The 24,008-nt window shown below is 43.3% G+C and overlaps 1 protein-coding gene across 1 annotated transcript; it reads right to left on the bottom strand.

Annotated features, from left to right (window-relative positions):
- Positions 1–709: 709 nt before the first annotated feature.
- gap43 (growth associated protein 43) lies at positions 710–14,078 on the bottom strand. The gene is made up of 3 exons (XM_060888140.1): positions 13,821–14,078; positions 3,633–4,191; positions 710–1,675 (listed from the first exon to the last, which is right to left on the bottom strand). Exons 1-3 carry the CDS (start codon positions 13,848–13,850, stop codon positions 1,611–1,613), a joined length of 654 nt encoding a protein of 217 aa, XP_060744123.1. The 5' UTR covers positions 13,851–14,078; the 3' UTR covers positions 710–1,610.
- Between the last annotated feature and the right edge of the window lie 9,930 nt (positions 14,079–24,008).

Raw genomic sequence — 24,008 nt, 5'->3', positions numbered from 1 at the left:
CAGTCCCTGAAGCTATCGCTAGGTGGAGACAGACTGTAAAAACAGCCTTCTGCCATTTTCCTTCACGCGCAGCAGCCATTAGCTCTGTGTGTTTAAGGAGTTAATGATTGATCTACAAAGTAAGATTGATTTATCTAAACAGCTCCTTCAAGGAGTGACATCTCTGCGTCATTAGTTTGGCCAGATGAACGGATTAAGGTATTGTTACTGTGGGTGGATAGAATCAAAATCAGTCTAGTAATTAAGAACTAGTTTATATGCGGTTTGATAGGAAGCTTCACTTGGGAGTCTCCCAGTGAACCGGCTGTTACTATAGAAACGGGCGCATTAATATGCAGCTGCACTACTTTCTCCTTCTGACCAATCAGGATCCAGCAGCGCTCTTGTCTCATGTCCTCTATATATAAAGGATTAATAGATAAAAAGAAATCTAATATTTTGTGATTTTTTTTTTCTTTTTCACAGAAAGCGTTAAACAATAGCATAGACAGTAAAAAAAATAAATACTTTTGAGCTATAAATAAATAAAATTTGTTTTTTTTTTCCTTCTGAGTCTGAAAATATTTTAGAGTAAATAATGCTGTTATATTTTTAATTCATTATTATTTAAGTAATAATTTCTTTACCGTTGAATACATGTTTTATAACGGATAGATAACAAAAGTAAGCAGGCTCCAAAGATTATACACACATTACAAACACACCCGTGTTGTGATGATAATTGGCACATTTCTTTATTTTGAAAACACACATTGAAACTTTTTAAAATCGTATTCATTTTTTTTTCCACAATTGAACTCCTTTTAGATTCAAACTGGACATTGCACTCTCACGTGAACATAGGAAAAAAAGAAAAAGGCTGATTTTATTTTATTTTATTTTTTTTGTACTTATTTTGTTTGATTTTTCTCTTTCGTTTTAACATCAGCGCAGGAATATTTCCAGTCGATATCATCAAACCGCCATTAACAACACCGAGGACATTGAGAAAGAAGCCACAACGTTTTGGTTACTCGTGACTGCGAGGAGGATTCTTTTTTTTTGTTTGTTTTTTTTGTTTTTTTTTTATTTCCCTCTCAGGAGGAAAATTTCCATGCAAATGAGTCGAATGGGTTCAAGCTATCCATGAAACGCTGGCCAAAACAATGCATCAGCAGAAAACACTGAAAGGGAATCATATAATACTTCTCCCTAATAAATAGCAGTGCACTATTACTACGGTAAATGGAAAAAGGCAAATATATGTGGTTGTGTGTGTGGGAATAGCTAGAAATGCAAACCAGGGTCGAACGGGTTTGAATCGAGTATGAAATTGTCTCCTGTCCCTTTCTGGTGACGTCGATGAACGCACAATGTTTTCTCACACGTGGAGGAAGCAGCCACGTTCTCGCACGTTCACTGCTAGCTTGAGCCACAAAGTTGCGTATGGAAACTCCCCCTTCCTCCTCCCTCCCCCCCAGAATCCCCAACACCCAAGATGTAAGAAAATCATTTTGCCACACAAAAGAAAATATATAGGACCAAACAAATTAAAACTGACTGTCTCCACAATCAGAGGGCAAAGAGCGACCGTTTAATTATCTGTTATCGTGTTACAACTGTGGTTCAGTTTAAGCGCTCTCGGCCTTGTCCTCCTCCTTCGCCGCCTCTGCCTGCTCGGAGTCTTCTGCAGCATCTGGTTAGGACGAAATATCGCAAGAAAACACATTTATTTCTGACAAGATGATGTCGCAGTGTTTATTCCTCTTTTGGTAACAGTTACTATTTTTCTTTATGAGCATATTTAATGTGTACTTAAATGCCTGTGAATTCCTCTTAACATTTATGTTCCCAGCTTGTAATTATTATAATACTACCCCTTTTTTTTTCTTTCACTTGAACTTAATATGACAAAAATGGCAGCTTTTCATGTTAAAGAGAAACCGGAACATTCCTCTAGAAAACTTAACAGCGTTACTACTACAGACTCCTTCCATCAATGGTGAATAAAGTTTATTGAATGTAACATTGTAAAGAAAATCCTTTCTTTTCCTCAATTCTTACATGAGATCATGTTGATTTAGAAGAATAATAATTTTTATGGTTTTAATGATTCAGCATTATTGGAGAAAACCAGTTAAGGTGAGGGACAGAAATGACATGAATGAATCATCTCGACCATACCAGTACATTTTGATAAAAATGACAGACTATAGGTTTATAAGCAGGAGTTTCAGAAGTTTGATGCCAGCTTTGCTTTCAGAATCAGTTGTAATTCTTCGTAAACCGGTAATAAATATAATGCTTCATGGCTACAGAGGACGAAAACATCTATAAAGCCTAATTGTGGTCAAGTCATGCACTTGCCACAGTGCTATAGATCTTCGGCTGAAACCGCTAAAGGCTTCAAGCACAAACTATAACATGTAGAGGGAAGAAATCGATTGTGTAATTCGGTTAGACCAAGACTCATCCTGTTTTCTGTTCAGAAATCATTGACATGCAATAACAGGCCTTTATAAAGCATCACCAATGTTGAGCAAATTATCTCCATGCTGAGATATTACACTGCTTGAACATCTGTGTACAATCAATATTCATTATGGTGAATGTTTTCCATGATTCCCCTCTGTTATGTTCCTAAAAAGTGATGACAAACCTAATCGTTTTGTTTGATCGTCTCTTTATTATCTTGGATAAAGCTGCTACTATTGGTTCCATCAGTAAGGACGTGTTAATGAAAAGCTCATCACCCAATTCACACTCCTCCATTTTTAGACATCTTTGAGATCAAATAAAGAGCTGCCAAATACATCATAGGTTAATATACTACTGTAAGTCTGGTCTTGTGTGTATCAAAAGTGACTCTTACCAATTCCAAATTCAGAACGTTCATATTCATTTAGTTATAAAACTCTAGATTTTTTTTCTCTTTAAAATATGAAACAGTAAAATTCAAGTACAGAGCAGTTAACATTTAAATGCTAGCGTCCGTGTTCATGGACCCAACATCTGTGAATTGGTGCCTCGTTTAAGAGACAGTAAATTAAAGTCTATTGGAGTTGCTCGAAGACCTTACAGTTGAAGATTTGGGCTGCAGGCGCTTAAGGCGCTTAAGAATTGTTTATTAATTATTAAAGGTGCAACTTTGGGATAAAATTGAGTCTTACTCAGTGACACTGAGCAGGGACAGTGGCCTCAATTGTTGGTATTATAGCCAACCTCAGGGGCCCAGCAATTGACTGTTAGTGGCCTTGTTCAAGTGCATGCTTAATTGAAGCTACTGACCTTTCTCTCGGGTCCAACATTTGAGGTTTAGTGGCTTTTCTCAGGGGACAACATTTTGGCATCAAACAGGGACCCAACAATTTAAGGGTTGGGGTCTCCCGTTGTATCTCAAAAATTGCCACCTTGTGCCCCAGGATGTTATAACAGGATGTTATGATGTTAAGTTGTCAGAAAGACATATGGAGGGTCAGTTAAATCCAAACAATATTGGGAAATCAGATCGTCAAAAAATTCCACAAAGTGTAAAAAAAGTTAAATATTGCAATAGGTTCTAAACACATTAACTGTGCCCCAAACACCTTGTTTGATCATGTCCATTGGGTATCTGTACAATTCCAACTTATCTGAGTTCTTTAATATCTCACCTTGTTTGTCTTGCGTTTGGTTCACTTCGGCTTCACAATCAACTGTCTCACTAGCAGTGGCAGGCACGTCGGCTTGTTTGGCTTCCACCTTATTCTCCTCCTCCTTATCTTCCTCCTTCTCTGCGTCTACATTCTCTGAAGGCTTCTCAGCCTTGACTTCTGCACTTTCTGCTTCTTTAGGCTTCTCTGCTTCCTTTGGTTCCTCCTTCACATCCTGTTTTGGTTCTGAAGGGGAGGTTGCAGGAGCTTCACCCTTGCTATCCTCTGCTGCTGGAGAGTTAGTCGGACTTTTGGCCTTTTCCTCCTCCTTGGCAGCTTCGTCTTGTTTCTCTGCAGTTGGAGAAGTAGCTTTCTCTTCCTTGTTATTTTCGCCTTCGTTTTCCTCAGCCTTGGCCTCAGCAGCAGGACTGTCCTCCTCCTTGTCATCATCCTTCATTTTTTTTCGGATTATGTGTCCACGGAAACTTGCCTGGATCTTGGTGGCAGCCTTGTGGGCTTTGTCTTCTGGTTTGGTGCCATCTTGCTTAATCTCCTGATCACCCTCTTCGGTCTTCTCCACCTGAGGAGCAGGAACAGCGTTATTAGAAATCAAAAGTGTTTTTAGATGACTTGCCCTTTAATAGTCCATCTTACAAATCAATAGCCTGAAAGGTTAATCTGACTAGAAATATCAGCCGGAATATATATAAAGCTGCTGGTTATTAGTTGAATTCCAATCCCAGATCTGGCAGAGATGACCAAAGCTCTAAATCCTCAATGGTTTCTGGAGTCTGGCATGTTGCAGTGATTGAATCTGTATGGCCAATAAAATAGACAAATTATTCAGTCGGTAAAGACTAAAGACACTCAAGGTACCTCAAGGTTCCTCAAAATGCGACTCGGTGGATTACAAAGGATGGTAATATCATGATCTTGGTAACAGTAATGTGCTTTCAGTTATTCATTCATCTTCAGTAAGTGCTTTAGTCCTCTGGAGTCTAATTGGATGCAAGTCAGGAATACACCTTGGACATATTTTGCTAGCAAGTAATGTTTATGTCTTTATTATTCACAAGAACTCTAAAGAACATAGAATGTTTGGAAAAGCATTGGTGATGCATGGTGACCTAAACCATGTGCAAGGTGCTGTTATTTAATACTTTTTACTGAGGCGTCTGTAGAGAATAAGCTGTGTTATAGAGGATAATCTGGGCTGTTTCATCATTGGTGATTGCTAAAGTAGAGCAGCCAAAATGTGACTTTTCAGAGGCGTGAACACAATCCAGCAGTTCTAGCAAACCTGGCATGCTGTGCTTTAATCGCTGTTCCAGAGACACGCTCAACAGGAGGCCGTGTTCACCTGGCAGATTTCAAGCAAGTAGGAAACCTGCAGCTGTTCACTGTGCAATTAGCAGACCATACACCAACACTACAGCTTTATTAGTGCTTTTTTTTTGTGAGGAGTTTTGTTATGGTGGGGAAAAAAAATGAATGGAATGCAAATAATGATTGAAATGAGATCTAAAATAAGTAATAAGCCAAATGGTACTGTAGCTGCATGCAAATACGAAAAAAGCCACATACTGTAAGAAGCAAGATCACAGGCTTGTAATCACTAGATGATGCTGTATTTAAGACAACGCACTAAATTCAAATGTTGAAGTGACTGTGAGTAAATTCTGACTCCAGCTTTGATAGAGATGACTGAATTTATGGAAGCTGGGAGAAAAAAAATTGCTATCTATCTAATAACCATGGAACATCAAGGCACCAACATCAAAGACTCCAGGGGGACGTCCGGCCGTTCGGGATTGAAAACATTACTGACATATTTTGATGCCGACTCTAAAAGGAATCCAATCAGTCGACTGCAGTTAATGGACACAGATCTTTGAGTGAGTTTCGTCTATCTCCAAAAGGACATCTGGGCTGGTTTCCTCATTAGTTCACTCCATTAGTTTTCTTATGGACCGCTAGGAAAGATGAGGTCTGAACTCTGTGTTTAATGTGTGAACAAGATGCTCTGCCCCCTCGTTACACTCTTGCATGGCTCCTTGCCCAAGATTTCCAGGGATCTATTGACTAAGTGCACTGGCATCGTCCAGCCTCTGAATTGACCACAATCCATCAACTCTACAGGATACGGGGTTTCAGGGTTCAGTGCTGATTGATGACTTGTGTAACAACTTTAACGAAACACTTTCACACTTTTCGGAAACTGGGGGAACAAAGACAGCATGATTCATTACACAGGGTTCTTCCGTACATCACTGAGTCAGTTCAAACACTGGTGCGTTTTCCCCCCTGATGCACTTCATTACACAGGTAAGAACATAATCACGCTCAGGTCTGTGAGATTCTGAGAGATGTGGATGTAAACACTACCATGGTTCGATTGCAGCGAGAAGGCAATTTGACTCTACATCAACCGGACTGCAGGGAGTGAATCAAACATGCAGTGTGTTTTGGGTTGCAGCCTTGTTTTGTAAATGAGAGCTGTTAAATTGTGCCATGAGATAAAAACTGAGCCAAAGAACAGAGCTGTAGTACTGCAGAAATATGTTATAAGTACATATGACTGTTGTGGAGATATTGACTGACAAACTGGAATAAATGCACTGAGACAAGCACAAAATATTTGAAAGTTATTACTTCTATAACTATCTAATTTTATACTTACTGGCAGTTTAATGTTTTTCATGCTCCAGAAAGTATTTCTTGTTTAATTTCTTGTTTAATTTTTTTTTCCCCAAATCACTCTATTTCTGATGAATGAAAGAAGTTTAATCAGGACATTTTCCACCCTCTACATCCCTTTAATATTTGCATTACAATTTGTTTAATTTTAATTCAAACCAGAATAAATAGCAAACTAATTAAAAGTATTTCTTTTACACTGATTGGGCCAATACAGTAAGTCTAAAAAAATCTATGTCCCCTTGCCCTCCAAATCCAAGGTACAGCCTATGATAACAGCCTGGTTTCAGATCTGCAAGGTATAAACTCCTGATCAGATCAGCAGTCACATGGTCCTTGGTGTCCGATGCAAATGGATCAGAGTGAGTTTGGACAGTCCCTAAAGTTCCCGACATTCACACATCTCCTTCTGTCCTCCTCTCACGGCTGCCAGAAACCACGGGGAAGCCAAATGGCAGCCGCAGAACTGATCCGTGATTGCTGCAGATTGCAAAGGTTTCAAATGTGCCACAGTGGAACGATGTACAACTTTTGTGTCCTTCTCTCTATTACAGTATCTACTCTATTTGTACTGAATGAAGACCGAAAGGAAACGATGACTGCCGAGATTTAAAACTCCATAATTCAATAGGAGAGTTTACGGCTTGAGAGAAGCCAAATGTAATAAAGCAAGGTTTACAGCCTGTAAAGGTGAGTGGCTGGTTAAACGACTACGGCAATAGGGAAAGGTTAAGGAGGGGCACCAACTGTCAGTAGGAAAGGTTAAGGAGTGACATGAATTTATCAGTCGGCTTCTCACCATTTGGACGCGGACTGGAAAACTACAAGTTGTGCGAATAAGTTCTATCTTATGATAGAAAGCTTATGATTTAAACATTCATAGTTTAATTACAGAGTCCCACTGGTGACATTTCTGCTTAATAAAGCATGAAATCTTGCTCCTAAAAGTATAGTCATGGTTTAGTAAAGCTGTGAAAATGAGAATTAAAGTAATGAAGGGCTAGAAGACTACAGCATTGTTCTTTAAAATGAAGCCAGGTCACTGATGTCTCAAACTTGCTCTGAAACATTTTAAAAGCATTACTAAGTGTACACACAATGCATGATCTCCATTTATCTCAGATACTAGCATGCTAATAACATTTGGTGAGACCACCTAACAAATATTTGAAGTTAAAAATTGTGGAAAGTAGAAAGTCGTGAGTGAGACGTCAGTTTACCTTCGTACGTCAGGATCGTCGGCTGAATTTCCCCACCAAATGGCTGTTATTTTAATACTCACATGAAAGTCTCTAATGAAAAACTGAAAAAAATAATAAAGAAAAAACACAACGGAAATCATGGAAATGAAAAAGCGTAAACATATAAGTGTATAAAAATAAAATAAAATGCTATTCAACATGTGTAAAAAGTGTTAAGAAAATTAAAAAAAATGCACAGAAATTAGGATTGGATATTAACCAGAAACAGGAAGGTGAATCAGAATAAAATGACACGTTACAGGTGAAATTGCTGAAAATTTGAAGGCATTATATAAAAAAACGGCTTTTTAATTATTTATGAGTTATTCTTGAGAGTGCATGATTGTGCCCCGATGGGAATTGTGCTGTAATGTGCAAATAATTGAATTGAATCGAACCAGGATGACAAATATTATAAAGCTTGGATTTTTATGTCATATTTTTACACCAAATTGAAAACCTGAGCACACAATGTGTAAAAGCTTTACGACTGAAAAATAATTCCAATAAAATTATTGGTACAAGCAAAACACAAACATAAGTAATTTTTTTTTTCATTAATTACTTATATTTCTCTTTTTGCTTGTACCAATAATTTTATTTTTGGTTTTATTGGAACTATTTTTCTTCTATTTTTCTATTTTACTTTATGACAGACAGTTGTAAAGCTTTTCGCTACATTGTTGTATTGAACGATTATACGAATTATAACGCAATTAAAACCGACGTCCTCCATACAAATCGCAGCCAAGACCTCAGGCGTCGTCTTGACCCAGTTAGTGCTGCGTTTTGTCCACGCTCGCTTGTTATTAAGCTTTATGGGCTCATCTTAGCAGCATCAGGCAACACAGAATGCAGACTCAGGTTCTGAACCGTGTCCAAATTCTACTGTTGCTTTCTCGTTTATTGGATTCTTCCCACTAATGGGCTTCACAAGCCATGTACGGTGAGTGGACATTGGCATCTCGTGTAGGAAATGAGAAGATAAACGAGCTAGCCTCGCTGTCAGTGCTAATGCTTTTTTTTTAATCACATTGAAGGAAACGTTTCCAAAGACATCGATAAAGCCATAAGTTGCGTTAATTCGATAAGCAATCGATGCACTCATCTCATTCGGTTAGGTTGTATCGCGTTTTAATCGTCTCTTGGGTATTTTACTATTGAGCAGCTATTGTTACATATGGATAGTACAGTAGGTTTATGGCACCACTTATTGTTTTAAGCAATGGAATTTTTAAACTACCGAATTTTCTAATTAAAGCATAACTTCTCATTGCACAGAATGAGATTTTTAGCGTTTCATGAGACTTCACACATGATTAATGTACATTGAAAATTTAAAAATTTGGCGATCAGATCATATAGTTTTAAAAAAAAAAGTCTCTAGTACTAACATACTACCGTTAAATGGGCAACTGAGCAATTTAATTTGGAAAGATGAAGAAACAAACAAACGTTTTTCTCAAACGTTTTTCTCGTATTTTTTCTAAATCTAAACATAAAAACAAAAACTAAGCAAAAGCGATTTTTAGTTATTTTTAAATTCCTGGATTTTCCAATTTCGGTATATTTTCAAAACAAATAAAAAGCTCTGGATAAAAAAATCACAACATGATAATTCTCTAAAGTCGCTACAAATATTGAGAAGTCGATTATGGAAACTGACTAACTTGAATAAGAATGATGCTGATAACTTGAATATTTCAGACTAGATAGCAATCTAGCATTTAATTCCCACTGTAAAACATGGTGGTGGTAGCCTGAATCCACAGGGACCATCAGCCCAAATAATGTTCCCACCATTTTGTTAGGGATGACGGTCCCATATCCTGCAGCAATATGTCAATCTCTCCATATTGACAATATGGGGAACCTGTTGAAGAACTGATCATAAAAACCGTTATGTTTTTACAGTATTTTTCATTTGTCCTTGTCAGGGTCACAGCTGATCTTCTCTAACAAGAACTCCGAGCCAGAGGCGAGAACGAACGCTGGATAGGATGGCAAAGCCGAGGTCTCTAATTTTTGTATCTTTGATCTTTAATCTCGATTCTAGAGGTGTTTTATAGTTTTCAAATGGCTTTTGATGGCACTGTATAGCAGCCTGATGACTTCGGATGGTGGTTTAATAGTTATTCAGTCTGCATCAATGATGTCTGTTATATTTACAATAGAAATAGTTCTATAATAATCAAATTGATTGCAGGAAAATCTTAAAGAGGAGGTGAAATTTTCCATTAGCTACGCAGAATTATGGTTATGTACACTGATTGATCTGACTCCAAAACTACAAAATTGTTAAATGGATTCTTGTTGATGTCAGTGTGAATATAAATTCATAAATAATTCCCAAATTCACTCCTCCATAAAGTCAATCCATTAATATAAGTATAAGGTAGTAAATGAGATTAGAGCCTATGCAGTGAGCAGAAGCACTGAAACCTGTTGCTTACGTTGTGTATTACGTACGCATGGTATTACTGGGGCGCTCCGGTAATAGGTGATGTCTTGTATCTGCCGCTGCAGAATGACTCATTTCTCATGAGTCACTCTCATCGTTATAGACCCCCGAGATCGTGACATCATCCGACGATTTACACCAGCCGAGCCACAAACACCATTAGGGCTTTTGTTTTACGGTAGATTACAATTTTTAAAAAGTGGATCGATTTGTCAATCGAACAAAGCAGGACTAGATTAAGCATAGATTTGCTAATAAAACATTCCAACGTAGCCTAACTGGAACTCGGAATAAACCTTGAGATGACAGACGTGGTAGCTGCTGCCTTGTGATTTTAAATGGTGGATCTGAAAGCTGACACTAATGTGATTCATAGCAGCACTGAGTAACACACAGATGTATGAAATCATCTCCATTAGCCAGACCAGAAGATAAAGAATCCAAGAAACGTATATCACATAATATGGTTACGCAGCTTGCTTTTTAGGCGTTTCAAGGAAATGTAGCCTTTTGGGTTTTAATACAGATGGCATGTTCTGATATATCCTACGCTCTACTATATTCCGTTCTCCTCCTTCTGTCAGGAGATAACGCCCTTTGTTCTGCCTTACACCAGTCAGGGATTTATTACCGTGTTGTCTTGTATGCTGATGATCTCTTCACAGTTCTCTATAAATACCTCACGTTTTTTTTTTTATTTCTTTCTTTAGGGCAGGGCATGAATTTTAAATTCGAAATCGATGAGCAATTTTCCCTAATAGGCACACTGCCATCAAATCAATCACCCGAGGCTTTTTATAAAAACTGACATGAGCTCAGATCACTCTGGCGCTGTCTGAGGAAGCGTGTCCAATCAAAATGATTGACGTGGAACACACCGCGTGAGGCGACTTCATCGGCGGGGCAAACGTAACTCACTCGTGTTATGAGAGCGACTCAGAGGAGCTGCTTAACGAGACGCGAGGACTCGCAGGAGTGTCGTGTACAGACGATGGCCTTGATTTCCCGCTGACAGGCGACTAGCATTAAACAAAGCCTAAAGATTAGCAATCAACACACTTTCAGGATTTCTAGGCTCTGAGAGAAATGCCAGTTTTGACCGCAGCAATACTGTATTAATCACAACCGTGAAGACATCTTTATTTCTTCTAGGCTGCTATGTAACAAGCTAATAAAGCTCTTATGAATTGATACTCCGAGTTGCAAGTTGGTATGTCATTAGCCTTTTATACTTACAGCAGGTACATAATTAGACCACTCTGAGGTTTGCATGCATTGGTTGTACCTCTGGGAAATCAATGGAAAAATCTAGTAAGGTGGTGGACCAAACGGAGCCACCAAACAGCTTCAGTGTGTCTTGGGATTGATTCTACGTGTCTCTGGATGTGCACACCATGCTTTGGTGTCCAAGCTCCAACTGCTGTTCAGTTCACTTGAGATCATCTTATTCCAGAGGCCATATATATTAATGATCGTGTTTTACACAATTTTTAAACTCATTGAACCTGTTCACTGAACCCAGGTACCGTCACTGTGGGCGGGGTGAGTTGGTGGGGGGGTCATAGAGACCATGTCCAACAAGAGAGAAAGGTTTTTATCATGGAATAAAAAGGGGACAACGTGACAGATAGAGCAGGAAAATAAAATAAAAGCATCATGTATCATAAGAGGCAAAATCAACATGTGGCCCAAAACATTTACAGAATTAGACTAGCTGTTGATTCACATGAACTCCTTTATCACGTCCTACGCCACATACAGAAGGATCTGATTATATGGAAAACTAAATGCACTGTAATGGTACAGATATTTGCATCCGGATTTTTAATTTTTTTTTAATTTAATAAATGTCATGCATAAAGGTTGCTTCATAAAATATTCCTCTCAGTCAGAGTGCAGCTCCTGGTATAATGTGCATTGTGGAAATAAGATGTGAGCTTTATGGCGCGAGGATGTGTGAACCACACCCCGGTCCGAGTGTTTAAAATGCCCTCCCCTCCCCTCCTCCCCTCCCCCATACCTAAGAATCCATTAGGGATTTCAGGCCTGGGCTGAAGGGAGTGTGAAGAAGCAGGAGACACAATCCCAATTACCGGTAAAGTGTGAAGAAGGAAAAAAAAAAAAATCAGCAGGCGCTGCGTGTTATTTTTTCATGCACATGAATATTCAAGGCTTCCTGCTTAAAATGCACGAGTGTTAAGGCATGCACATGCATCCAGGAAGCACCTGCCTGTGCAATGAGCTTTAAATCGCTATTGCAACGCTCTTCCATCAGCTGCGATGTCACGCAGGATATTTCATGCCAACGTCTGATTTTTGCACGCTCGCGCACCGGTGGTTATACAATCCTGTGTCATTCCGTGCATATTAATAGTCTGCTTCAGATGCACGAGCCTGACAGGAGGGGGAAAGAAAAAGAAGCGTCCGGATCATCAAACATTTTCTTTCTCACGTCAGCGTTGCTACAGTATGCATTAGTGCACTGTTTATGACAAATGATTTTATTTGTCCGTCTGCTTTCTGGTGCAAACAATATTCCAGGTCGTGTCTTTTTTTTTTTTCATGCAGTGATAAACACAGCAATTTTTAGGCGTAGGGAAACATTATATTTTAGTAGCCTTATATACTCGCGAGCAGCAGCATCAGGACCGCGGCCACGCCCTTTTTATTCCCTTTCATCCTCCCGACGACTCCGCGGGGGCGCGCGGGTGCACGTGGCTCCAGTTCGGCTGTTATTTCACGCGATCAAAACGACAGCTCGCGCATACGATTCGGAACCGGTACTGGGAATATAAAAGCCGTGATTCCACGCATTTAGACAGGGAAGAGGGAGCCGTTTGAGATGACAAGCACCGGCTGCACCTCGTGACCTCGCTGCTCTACTTTTTAGTGCATCGTCTTGCGCGCTAGGCGTTTTGCTTTTAAAGGAGGTGAAAAGCATGGCAGAAGGGTTTTCATCTTACTGCATTGCAAAGTCGGGGTTTTTTCTGCGCTTGTGCATTTGTGAGATGCGCTCGGACCCGCCCTGCCTTCCTGCCTTCCTGCCTGCATGCATGCATGCCGGGAGCGCACAGACAAAGGACCGAACAGGTGCGGATGTGCCACAAAATCCCCCTTATTTATTTTTATTTTTTTCAAGCAATGCACATTTGCACTGCGTGATACTTTAAAAGAAGAAACTACATTAAAATCCCCAATCCGGCGCGTGCACGAATCCCCCATGCAACCCACGAGTTTGATGCACCCCACCCTTTTTTTTCCTCCCTTTCTCTCTCTCTCCCCTCTATAATCTCTCCATCTTTAACTTCTGCACACCGGCATTTAAATGCGCTCAAATTACATCCACACCTTTTTTTTTTTTGTGCCAGTGATCATCTTACAAATTCCTCCAGCATCCAAATGTCTTTTTTTTTTCTGACATCCTGCAAGAATTCAAGAGAACTTAGAATGCAGTGCATGCAATTCATTAAAATACACAGATGAATCAAACACTAACACCTGAATCACAGGTGTGAGCCTCGATTGCATCTGAAAAAGGAAAAGAAAGAAAGGAAATCTAACACTAATCCAGCTGTCATGAATTACATCTGAGCACCAATTTCCAAGAGCTTGAAGTCTCCAGGCATGCTCAGATGTTAATTACATTAGCAAGGCGTGTCAGTTGTTGGTTTGAGGCTAGCTGACAGCACAGGAGTCACTGTGATTAAGATTCTTCTTTAGTTCAAAGAAAAGGAAAATAAAACATATTTACACTTAAATAGAAACCAGAGACAATATAAATGAAGAAGAAAAAAAAAAGAAAACAATTACCGGCTTTGTTCTTCTTATACAGCACAGCATGCTTGTGGTATCCTTCCTTTTTTGCCGCCTTCTTCCCTTCTTCGCTTTTTTGCACTTCTCTCACACTCCCTCACTCGCTTTCTCTCTCTCTCCCTCTCTCTCTCTCTCACACACTTGAGCTGTATCAACAGCTGAGGCGTCTGATGCTTTTAGTCATTACAGTCAGGCCCAAGCGCGCACACACACTATAGCTGGTCGCTCACTCTGAGGCAACAATGAGTGCACCCTCTAAATCCCTCCTCTTTCTCTCTCTCTCTCTCTCTCTCTCTCTCTCTTTCTCTCTCTCTCTCTCTATTTCACACCCCTCCATCCTCCCTCCATCCTTCTGAACCCACCCATTGTGCAGGCGGTAACCCCACCCTTTCCTGGAGCTCCTATGAATGACTGAACATCTCCAATGTGTCCAATTCCCACCTCTACACTACACACGCACACACACACACACACACACACACACACACACACACACACACACACACACACACACACTTCCCCCTCTCTTCGGCCTGGGCGGTGGCCCTGCAGCTCCTCAGCATGACCCTTTTACAGGTTGTGTGATTACTAATATCAGGACATGCAGTGTGTTTGCCGTCAATATAAAGCATCTCTAGTGTTTTTCCGAGTGCTGTTCACATGGTAACAGGGCTGACTTGATGGCCGTGTGAAAGCCCCGGGGTGTGGAAGTGTTTCTGGCATCTCCTGCAATCACACACACACACTGTTGTGATCTGGATATCCCCCCCACCCCCTCTCAGCAGCTGACAATTTTGCAATAAAAGGTCGAGTCCAGGAGTAAATCTCAGTGCGCTCTGGGTAATATTTTATTACACATATAAGTGTGCTTCATAGAACATTCATACACCTACAAAATACATTTTTATACAAACCAGAAATCTGATTCTAAAAGGAAGTCACACGGGATACAGAACATGAGTTAAACTTTGTACGTTCACTATGGAGAGATTTAGGATTCAGCTCCCTGTGGTTCCATTCAGAACAAATGTGAACAAGCATGCGGAATCCAATGAAAACATTAATTTTCTTTTAAAAAATCATGTGAAAATATTCATTAAAAAATAACAGTGTGAAAATAAATACATTTTTATAACAATCACGTGGAAATCGTTTATTTAAAAAGAAAAATCAAAACGTGGAAAAAAATGAATTGTGAGAGTCACGTGACACTTCATGTAAAGGGTTATAGTAGAATACTACAAATAGTGCAGAAGGATTTACTTCACATAAAATGTGTTTAAATTGAATCTCCCTGAACACAGTGTGCAGAAGCTAGTATTTGTTCCCCAACGTATTTGACGTGTATATTATAATGATGCGTAAACTGTGCGTCACTATATAACAGTGTGTTACGTGCGCTGTGCTTCATCAGACATCCAGTCCACCCTATAAATGCTCTAAATAGGGTATAAAATAATGACTTTTAAGCCTTCTGAGGTTCCCTAAACACTCCATATGCTTTTAATTTTTTTTGTTTAACACGATTTCTAATGTGCGAGTCACATTTTTAACGATGCGTCAATCTCACACTCTATATAATACACTGTAAATCTGACAGGAGGTCATTAGGGGATTCAGATTCATCCTCCCTACATATTTACTGCACAAATATGGCTTCCAGTTTAGCATAACTGCCATGGGTAGGCTGTAGGGAGTATATGTAGGTTTTTTTTTATACCCTACATATACTACGCTACATATTGAAGTTCGTCATTGTTTTATTTGTTCTATTATTTTTACATTTTAGTATACTAGAGAGGAACCTGAGCCTAAATGCATCTCTGTTGGATGTAAAGTGCATTATGTAGTGCTCCCACATTTATACCTTTATACCTCATGAACATGACAAGCTGTATTCTGTTCATTCTGTAAAACCTATGATGTGTCTTTTTTTTCATTAACAATGAATCATTGATTTAAAAGGAATAGAAGAAGATCCAGGTGGTAACAGTATCTCCGTTTCATCACACCATCCACCACGTCATTGATTATTCTGCTGTCAGCAGGATCTTTTAGACCTTACGCAGCCAGAAAGACCACATGGATATAGGAGTGAGTATAAAATCCTTTACATCACATGCTTAATAACCTTAGCACGCATGACAGAGGAAACTTAACACCCGGTGTTGGTGCTAGAGTTGGATGGTATCGTTATCTTAACATCACAAAGACTGAAGGGCACATTACAGCTCCTCATACAAGAAATTAATCCAATTAGAATCGTCGTAATAGGTTTATAATGGGAACAATTGCTGCCAGCGGTTTTAAATATTCTAATCGTTCCAGGTTCATTCTCCACTAAAAGGCTTTATTAGAAGTCATTGTGTCTCGCCGTAAAAAAAAAAAACTGTGATATGTTTCAATTATTCTCCTCGAACGCAGAATTTCTTCACTGGCGTTCAAGTAGAAACATCGTACTAACAGCGTCAAGGACGCGATCGTATACGACGTGTCACTAAATTGCTCTTTATTAGATATGTTGTGTGTAATATATATAGTATATACACAGTATATATTTTTTTTTTTAAAAAAAAGATTATTTCTTAAGCAATATAGTGCACTTAGAGAAACACTAGAGCCCAAAACACTCCCTAATGTACTATAAAGTGCACTAGCAAGGGTGTAGCATTTATTACTTTATGGTCCATACACACAGAGTAATTAGCAGTACCGGTGAATTTGAAACATGCCCTGGTTACTACACAGTGTACTTTCTAGCCCAGTAATGCAGTAGGTTTAGGATGTGGCGCTAAAATATAAATGTAAAAGTGTGCATTTGGAATCCATTAAGTCTACACTACACCCTATCAAGTGCACTTTACAGTCAGTAAGGGATGAATGTATAGCCTAAATGAATAACCAAAGCATGATTGAGCTGAAGCTTTTTACTAAAATATAATTTATAATATATAAAATAAGAACACCCTTACTGTGAACTAGCATTAGTAGCAGCTAGCTAACAGTGTGTTAGTGTCAGGCCCCCGGATACGGTGGGAAGGAGACAGACCCGTAGGCAGGATAGCTTCAAATGAAAGGGGTTTAATACACAAGGGGAAACAAACAGACATCCACACGACACGGGGAACTAACGTTATTTAACATAAATACACTAATGAATCCGCGCTGCCATTGGCAACGCGGCTCACATATATACATACACAGACAATCACAGGATGGGAAACAGGTGAGGAGACAGGGAGGAGCAGACAAAGGCGGGGCAGACACGTGACAATAATAAAAACATTAGCACGTGTCCTAAGGTCCGCGCAGATCCCTGACAGAACCCCCCCCTTAAGGCGCGGCTCCCGAAGCGCCAAAACCCGACAAGGTCCAGGAGGGGGGGCGAGGCCCACGGTGATTGGCAGGTGAGGGGAGCAAGGAAGACGGCGAGGCCAGTGGGGGGAGCAAGGACCACGGCGAGGTAGGCGAGGGGAGCCAAGGCACACGGCGAGGTAGGTGGGGGGAGCAGGGCACACGGCGGCGCAGCCAAAGAGAGCCGAGCGACGTCCACAGCCGAGCTGAAGGGCCGAAGCGACGTCCGCATCCGAGCTGAAGGGCCGAGCGAAGTCCACAGCCGAGCTGTAGGGCCGAGTGACGTCCACCGCCGAGCTGAGGTGCCGAGCAACATCCCCCGACGCACCGCGGCCAGACCCCCGCCTCGGCGACCAGAGAAAAGGGGCGGGAGGGCGGGAAGGATCCTCCGCCTCGGGCCCGCAGCACCCCCCGCGGAAAGAGTGAAGCGACGTCCTCCTCGGGATCTGTACCGGAAACGGAGCGGCGTCCTTCACCGGAAACGTGCGGGGCGATGCCGCGGGGCACCAAAAAAAAAAAGGGGCCAACCAGGATGACGACATCCTCCACGAACGTGGTGAGGATGTCACTGGACTCAGGCCCGGAAGGACTGACGGGACAGTCCAGGGGGGAAGGATCCTCCTCCTCGGACCTGCAGCACCCCCCGCGGAAATAGTGAAGCGACGTCCTCCTCGGGATCTGTACCGGAAACGGAGCGGCGTCCTTCACCGGAACATGCGGGGCGATGCCGCAGGGCGCCAAACAAAAGAAAAAAGGGGGGCCAACCAGGATCACGACATCCTCCGCGAACATGGTGAAGCGACGTCCTCCTCGGGATCTGTACCGGAAACGGAGCGGCGTCCCTCACCGGAGAAATGCGGAGCGATGTCTCTGGACTCAGGCCCGGAAGAACTGACGGAACAGTCCCAGGGGGAAGTGACGCGACGTCCTCCTCGGGAAAAACCGGAAACGGAGCGGCGTCCTTCCCCGGAGAAAAAAAGGCAAAAAGGAAAAAAAAAGGCCGGTCCGAGCTGGAAGCTATCCTGCTGGGTCTGCTGGATCTTAGGGCGGATTCATTCTGTCAGGCCCCCGGATACGGTGGGAAGGAGACAGACCCGTAGGCAGGATAGCTTCAAATGAAAGGGGTTTAATACACAAGGGGAAACAAACAGACATCCACACGACACGGGGAACTAACGTTATTTAACATAAATACACATGAATCCGCGCTGCCATTGGCAACGCGGCTCACATATATACATACACAGACAATCACAGGATGGGAAACAGGTGAGGAGACAGGGAGGAGCAGACAAAGGCGGGGCAGACACGTGACAATAATAAAAACATTAGCACGTGTCCTAAGGTCCGCGCAGATCCCTGACAGTTAGTTAGCTAAGTAGCTGTTTTAACCATCTGATTCTTAGCATTATGTTACAGATTATGTAGCTAGAATTGTGCTTTTATGTTTATTACATACTTATCTCCCCTCCTTGAACCGCCACCTTATTGTGGTGGAGGGGTTTGCGTGCCGAATGATCCTAGGAGCTATGTTGTCTGGGGCTTTCTGCCCCTGGTAGGGTCTCCCAAGGCAAACAGGTCCTGGGTGACGGGCCAGACAAAGAGCGGTTCAATACCCCTTATGAAGAAAAATACAGCAAGGTCCGTGACGTCGCCCGGTATGGCGCAACCGGGGCCCCACCCTGGAGCCAGGCCCGGGGTTGGGGCTCGCATGCGAGCGCCTGGTGGCCGGGTCTTACCCCACGGGGCCCGGCCGAACTCAGCCCGAAGGAGCGACGTGGGGCCGATCTCCTGTGGGCCCACCACCTGCAGGAGAAACCCTAAGGGGCTGGTGCAATGTGGATTGGGTGGTAGTTGAAGGCGGGAGCCTAGGCAACCCAATCCCTGAACACGGAATCTGGCTCTAGGGACATGGAATGTCACCTCGCTGGGGGGAAGGAGCCTGAGCTGGTGCGGGAGGTTGAGAGATACCGACTAGATATAGTTGGGCTCGCCTTCACGCACAGTTTGTACTCTGGAACCCAACTCCTTGAGAGAGGCTGGGCTCTCTACTACTCTGGAGTTGCCCACGGTGAGAGGCAGCGGGCTGGTGTGGGCTTGCTCATAGCCCCCTAGCTCAGCAGCCATGTGTTGGAGTTTACCCCGGTGAACGAGAGGGTCGTTTCCCTGCGCCTTCGGGTCGGGGAGAGGTCTCTCACTGTTATTTGTGCTTACGGGCCAAATGGCAGTGTAGAGTACCCGACCTTCTTGGCGTCTCTGGGAGGGGTGCTGGAAAGTGCTCCGACTGGGGACTCAGTCGTTCTACTGGGGGACTTCAACGCCCATGTGGGCAGCGACAGTGACACCTGGAGGGGCGTGATTGGGAGGAACGGCCCTGAACCCGAGTGGTGTTCTGTTATTGGACTTCTGTGCTAGTCATAGTTTGTCCATAGCGAAGACCATGTTCAAGCATAAGGGTGTCCATCAGTACACATGGCATCAGGACACCCTAGGTCGGAAGTCGATGATCGACTTTGTGGTTGTTTCATCTGACCTTCGGCCGTATGTCTTGGACACTCGGGTAAAGAGAGGGGCGGAGCTGTCAACTGATCACCACCTGGTGGTGAGTTGGATCCGATGGCCGGGGAGGAAGTTGGACAGACTTGGCGGACCCAAACGTACTGTGAGGGTCCGCTGGGAACGTTTGGCAGAGTCTCCGGTCAGAGAGATCTTCAACTCCCACCTCCGGCAGAGCTTCAACCAGATCCCGAGGGAGGTTGGAGACATTGAGTCCGAGTGGACCATGTTCTCCACCTCTATTGTCGACACGGCCGCGTGGAGCTGTGGCCGTAAGGTCTCCGGTGCCTGTCGTGGCGGCAATCCCCGAACCCGGTGGTGGACCCCGGAAGTAAGGGATGCCGTCAAGCTGAAGAAGGAGTCCTATCGAGCTCGGGGGACTCCGGAGGCAGCTGATAGGTACCGGAGGGCCAAGTGAGCTTCAGCCCAGGTGGTTGCAGAGGCAAAAACTCGGGTCTGGGAGGAGTTCGGTGAGGCCATGGAGAAGGACTATCGGTTGGCCTCGAAGAAATTCTGGCAAACCGTCCGGCGCCTCAGGAGGGGGAAGCAGTGCCCTGCTCACACTGTTTACAGTGGGAGTGGGAATCTGCTGACTTCGACTGGGGACATTCTTGGACGGTGGAAGGAGTACTTCGAGGATCTCCTCAACCCAACCGACATGTCTTCCACTGAGGAAGCAGAGGCAGAGGGCTCAGTTGAGGACTCGTCGATCCCCCAAGCTGAGGTCACTGAGGTGGTTGAGAAGCTCCTCAGTGGCAAGGCACCGGGGGTGGATGAGATCCGCCCTGAGTACCTCAAGTCTCTGGATGTTGTGGGGCTGTCTTGGTTGACACGCCTCTGCAACATCGCGTGGCGGTTGGGGACAGTGCCTCTGGACTGGCAGACTGGGGTGGTGGTCCCTCTGTTTAAGAAGGGGGACCGGAGGGTGTGTTCCAACTACAGGGGGATCACACTCCTCAGCCTCCCCAGAAAAGTCTATGCCAGGGTACTGGAGAGGAGAATCGGGCCGATAGTCGAACCTCGGATTCTGGAGGAACAATGCGGGTTTCATCCCGGTTGTGGAACACTGGACCAGCTCTATACCCTCACCAGGTTGCTGGAGGGTTCATGGGAGTTTGCCCAACCAGTCCACATGTGCTTTGTGGATCTGGAGAAGGCATTCGACTGTATCCCTCGTGGTGATCTGTGGGGGGTGCTCTGGGAGTATGGGGTCCGGGGCCCTCTGCTAAGGGCTGTCCGGTCCCTATATGACCGGAGCAGGAGTTTGGTTCGCATTGCCGGCAGTAAGTCAGACTTGTTCCCGGTGCATGTTGGACTCCGGCAGGGCTGCCCTTTGTCACCGGTCCTGTTCATTATTTATATGGACAGGATTTCTAGGCGTAGTCGGGGGCCGGAGGAAGTCCGGTTTGGGGACCACGGGATTTCGTCTCTGCTTTTTGCGGATGATGTTGTCCTGTTGGCTTCTTCAAATCAGGACCTTCAGCGTGCACTGGGACGGTTTGCAGCCGAGTGTGAAGCGGCGGGGATGAGAATCAGCACCTCCAAGTCTGAGGCCATGGTTCTCAGCCGGAAATGGGTGGCTTGCCCCCTTCAGGTTGGTGGAAAGCTCCTGCCTCAAGTGGAGGAGTTTAAGTATCTTGGGGTCTTGTTCACGAGTGAGGGAAGGATGGAGCGGGAGATCAACAGGCGGATCGGTGTATCTTCTGCAGTGATGCGGTCGATATACCTGTTGTAGTAAAGAAAGGGCTGAGCCGCAAGGCGAAGCTCTCTATTTACCAGTCGATCTACGTTCCTACCCTCACCTATGGTCATGAGCTTTGGGTCATGACCGAAAGGACAAGATCCCGGATACAGGCGGCCGAAATGAGTTTCCTCCGCAGGGTGGCTGGGCACTCCCTTAGAGATAGGGTGAGGAGCTCGGTCACTCGGGAGGAGCTCAGAGTAGAGCCGCTGCTCCTCCACATCGAGAGGAGTCAGCTGAGGTGGCTCAGGCATCTGTTCCGGATGCCTCCTGGACGCCTCCCTGGGGAGGTGTTCCAGGCATGTCCAACCGGGAGGAGGCCCCGGGGAAGACCTAGGACACGCTGGAGGGACGCTGGATGTCTCTCGGCTGGCCTGGGAACGCCTCTGTATTCTCCTGGAGGAAGTGTCTGGGGAGAGGGAAGTCTGGGTGTCCCTGCTCAGACTGCTGCCCCCGCAACCCGGCCCCGGATAAGCGGTAGAAGATGGATGGATGGATGGATGGATGGATGGATGGATGGATGGGCATACTTATCTAAAGTTTCGACTTGAAGGCTGACTAGATTTTAGCTAGCAGTTTTTGACAGCTCCTTGGTTGAATCTTTCCACGGCTTTTGTTTTAAAATGTTTACAAAATGAGCTAGTGTTAGTGAAAATTAATGCTAATATCTGCTGATTGTATCATTTGTACTGCACCTCACTTATGTACATCTGACCCAGAATCTTTATACTTTGAGTTTGTGTAAGAATGAGCAAGGATTAGCAGACAACTAGCAAAAACAGTCAGGATTTAGCAGGTTGTTTAAGATAAGCAATTGTTTAAACTGAGATTTGTGTACTCTGAGGCTGATCTGGGAGCAGTGTTTAGTTTTTATATCTAAATATTTGACCTGGAATCAGACGTCTAATCAAGTGCCCCAAGTTGAAAAAGTGAAACGGATAGAAATGATCTCTGCACTTGTGTTTTATAGCCTCATACTGAATGTAAGTATAGGAAAACAAATTACACACCGGTGTGCGTTTGTGTGTGTGTGTGTGTGTGTGTGTATGTGTGTGTGGGTGGGTACTCTTTAAAATGTAAACTCTTTAAGTGCTCCATTGAGGCACAGGAGAGATTAGACATCGACCAGGAGAAGGCTGTGGTTGTGTCTGTCAAAGCCTGTTAGCGTCCACACACCCCCTCATTCTCTCTCTCCCTCTCTCTCTCTCACACACACACACACACACACACACACACACACTGTCTTGCACAAGGACAACATGACGGTGCTGTGCTATAAGTGAGTGTGTACATGTATATTACATTCCCTTCCATGTCACAAAGACTTCTAGTCTTCAAAAGGTCACAAAGGACGTGTTCCAATCACATCCCACATCCCGAGTCGTGTCCGATTTCCTTTCAGAATCAGCACGCTTTTTCCCCCCTCTGTGTGTTCTAACCGGAGAAACCAAAATCTGAAGTTTATCGACGGAAGCTACAGACCCGTCTAGGCCTCGTCTCTTTTATCTTCGTTATAATCTGACCTATTTGTTTGTTTGTTAGGGTACAAGAAAAGCACTAGATAAATAGCAGAATTGTAGAATGTAGATATCATTATTTATTTGCATCTTTAATGTATAGTGTGCACTATATACATATATTAAGGATCTAGAACCCTATGTAGTGCACTATACTTCAAAATACAGTATTTAGGGCTCTAAATATAGAACTATATATAGGGCTTTACATTTACAAGTGTAGTGCACTGCATAGGGCTTTAAATGTATGTGTGTAGTGCACTACATATGGCTCTAAACATATGTGTGTAGTGCACTGTTTAGGGCTCCAAATTTAGGTGTGTAGTGCACTGTATAGGGCTCTAAATGTAGGTGTGTAGTGCACTGTATAGGGCTCTAAATGTACTTGTGTAGTGCACTGTATAGAGTTCTAAATATACATGTGTAGTGCACTGTATACTGTAGGGCTCTAAATGTAGGTGTGTAGTGCACTGTATAGAGCTCTAAACATATGTGTGTAGTGCACTGTATGGGGCTCTAAATTTAGGTGTGTAGTCTACTGTATAGGGCTCTAAACATATGTGTGTAGTGCACTGTATAGGGCTATAAATATACGTGTGTAGTGCACTGTATAGGGCTCTAAATTTAGGTGTGTAGTGCACTGTATAGGGCTCTAAACATATGTGTGTAGTGCACTGTATAGGGCTCTAAACATATGTGTGTAGTGCACTGTATAGGGCTCTAAACATATCTGTGTAGTGCACTGTATAGGGCTATAAATATACGTGTGTAGTGCACTGTATAGGGCTATAAATATACGTGTGTAGTGCACTGTATAGGGCTCTAAATTTAGGTGTGTAGTGCACTGTATAGGGCTCTACATTTAAGTGTGTAGTGCACTGTATAGGGCTCTAAACATATGTGTGTAGTGCACTGTATAGGGCTCTAAATGTACGTGTGTAGTGCACTGTATAGGGCTCTAAATGTACGTGTGTAGTGCACTGTATAGGGCTCTAAATATAAGTGTGTAGTGCACTG

This window comes from Tachysurus vachellii, chromosome 15, assembly GCF_030014155.1.
Source record: "Tachysurus vachellii isolate PV-2020 chromosome 15, HZAU_Pvac_v1, whole genome shotgun sequence".
NCBI classification, from domain to species: Eukaryota; Metazoa; Chordata; class Actinopteri; order Siluriformes; family Bagridae; genus Tachysurus; species Tachysurus vachellii.
Note: the sequence above shows the minus strand (reverse complement) of the source record. Positions and strands in the feature narration are given on the sequence as shown.

Coding starts and splice junctions, on each gene's coding strand:
- gap43 (XM_060888140.1), bottom strand. CDS start 13,850: ATGCTGTGCTGTATAAGAAGAACAAAGCCG. Junction 4,192..13,820: donor GTATAAGAAGAACAAAGCCG/GTAATTGTTTTC, acceptor CCTGCTCCTCAG/GTGGAGAAGACCGAAGAGGG. Junction 1,676..3,632: donor CCAAACGCAAGACAAACAAG/GTGAGATATTAA, acceptor CGTCCTAACCAG/ATGCTGCAGAAGACTCCGAG.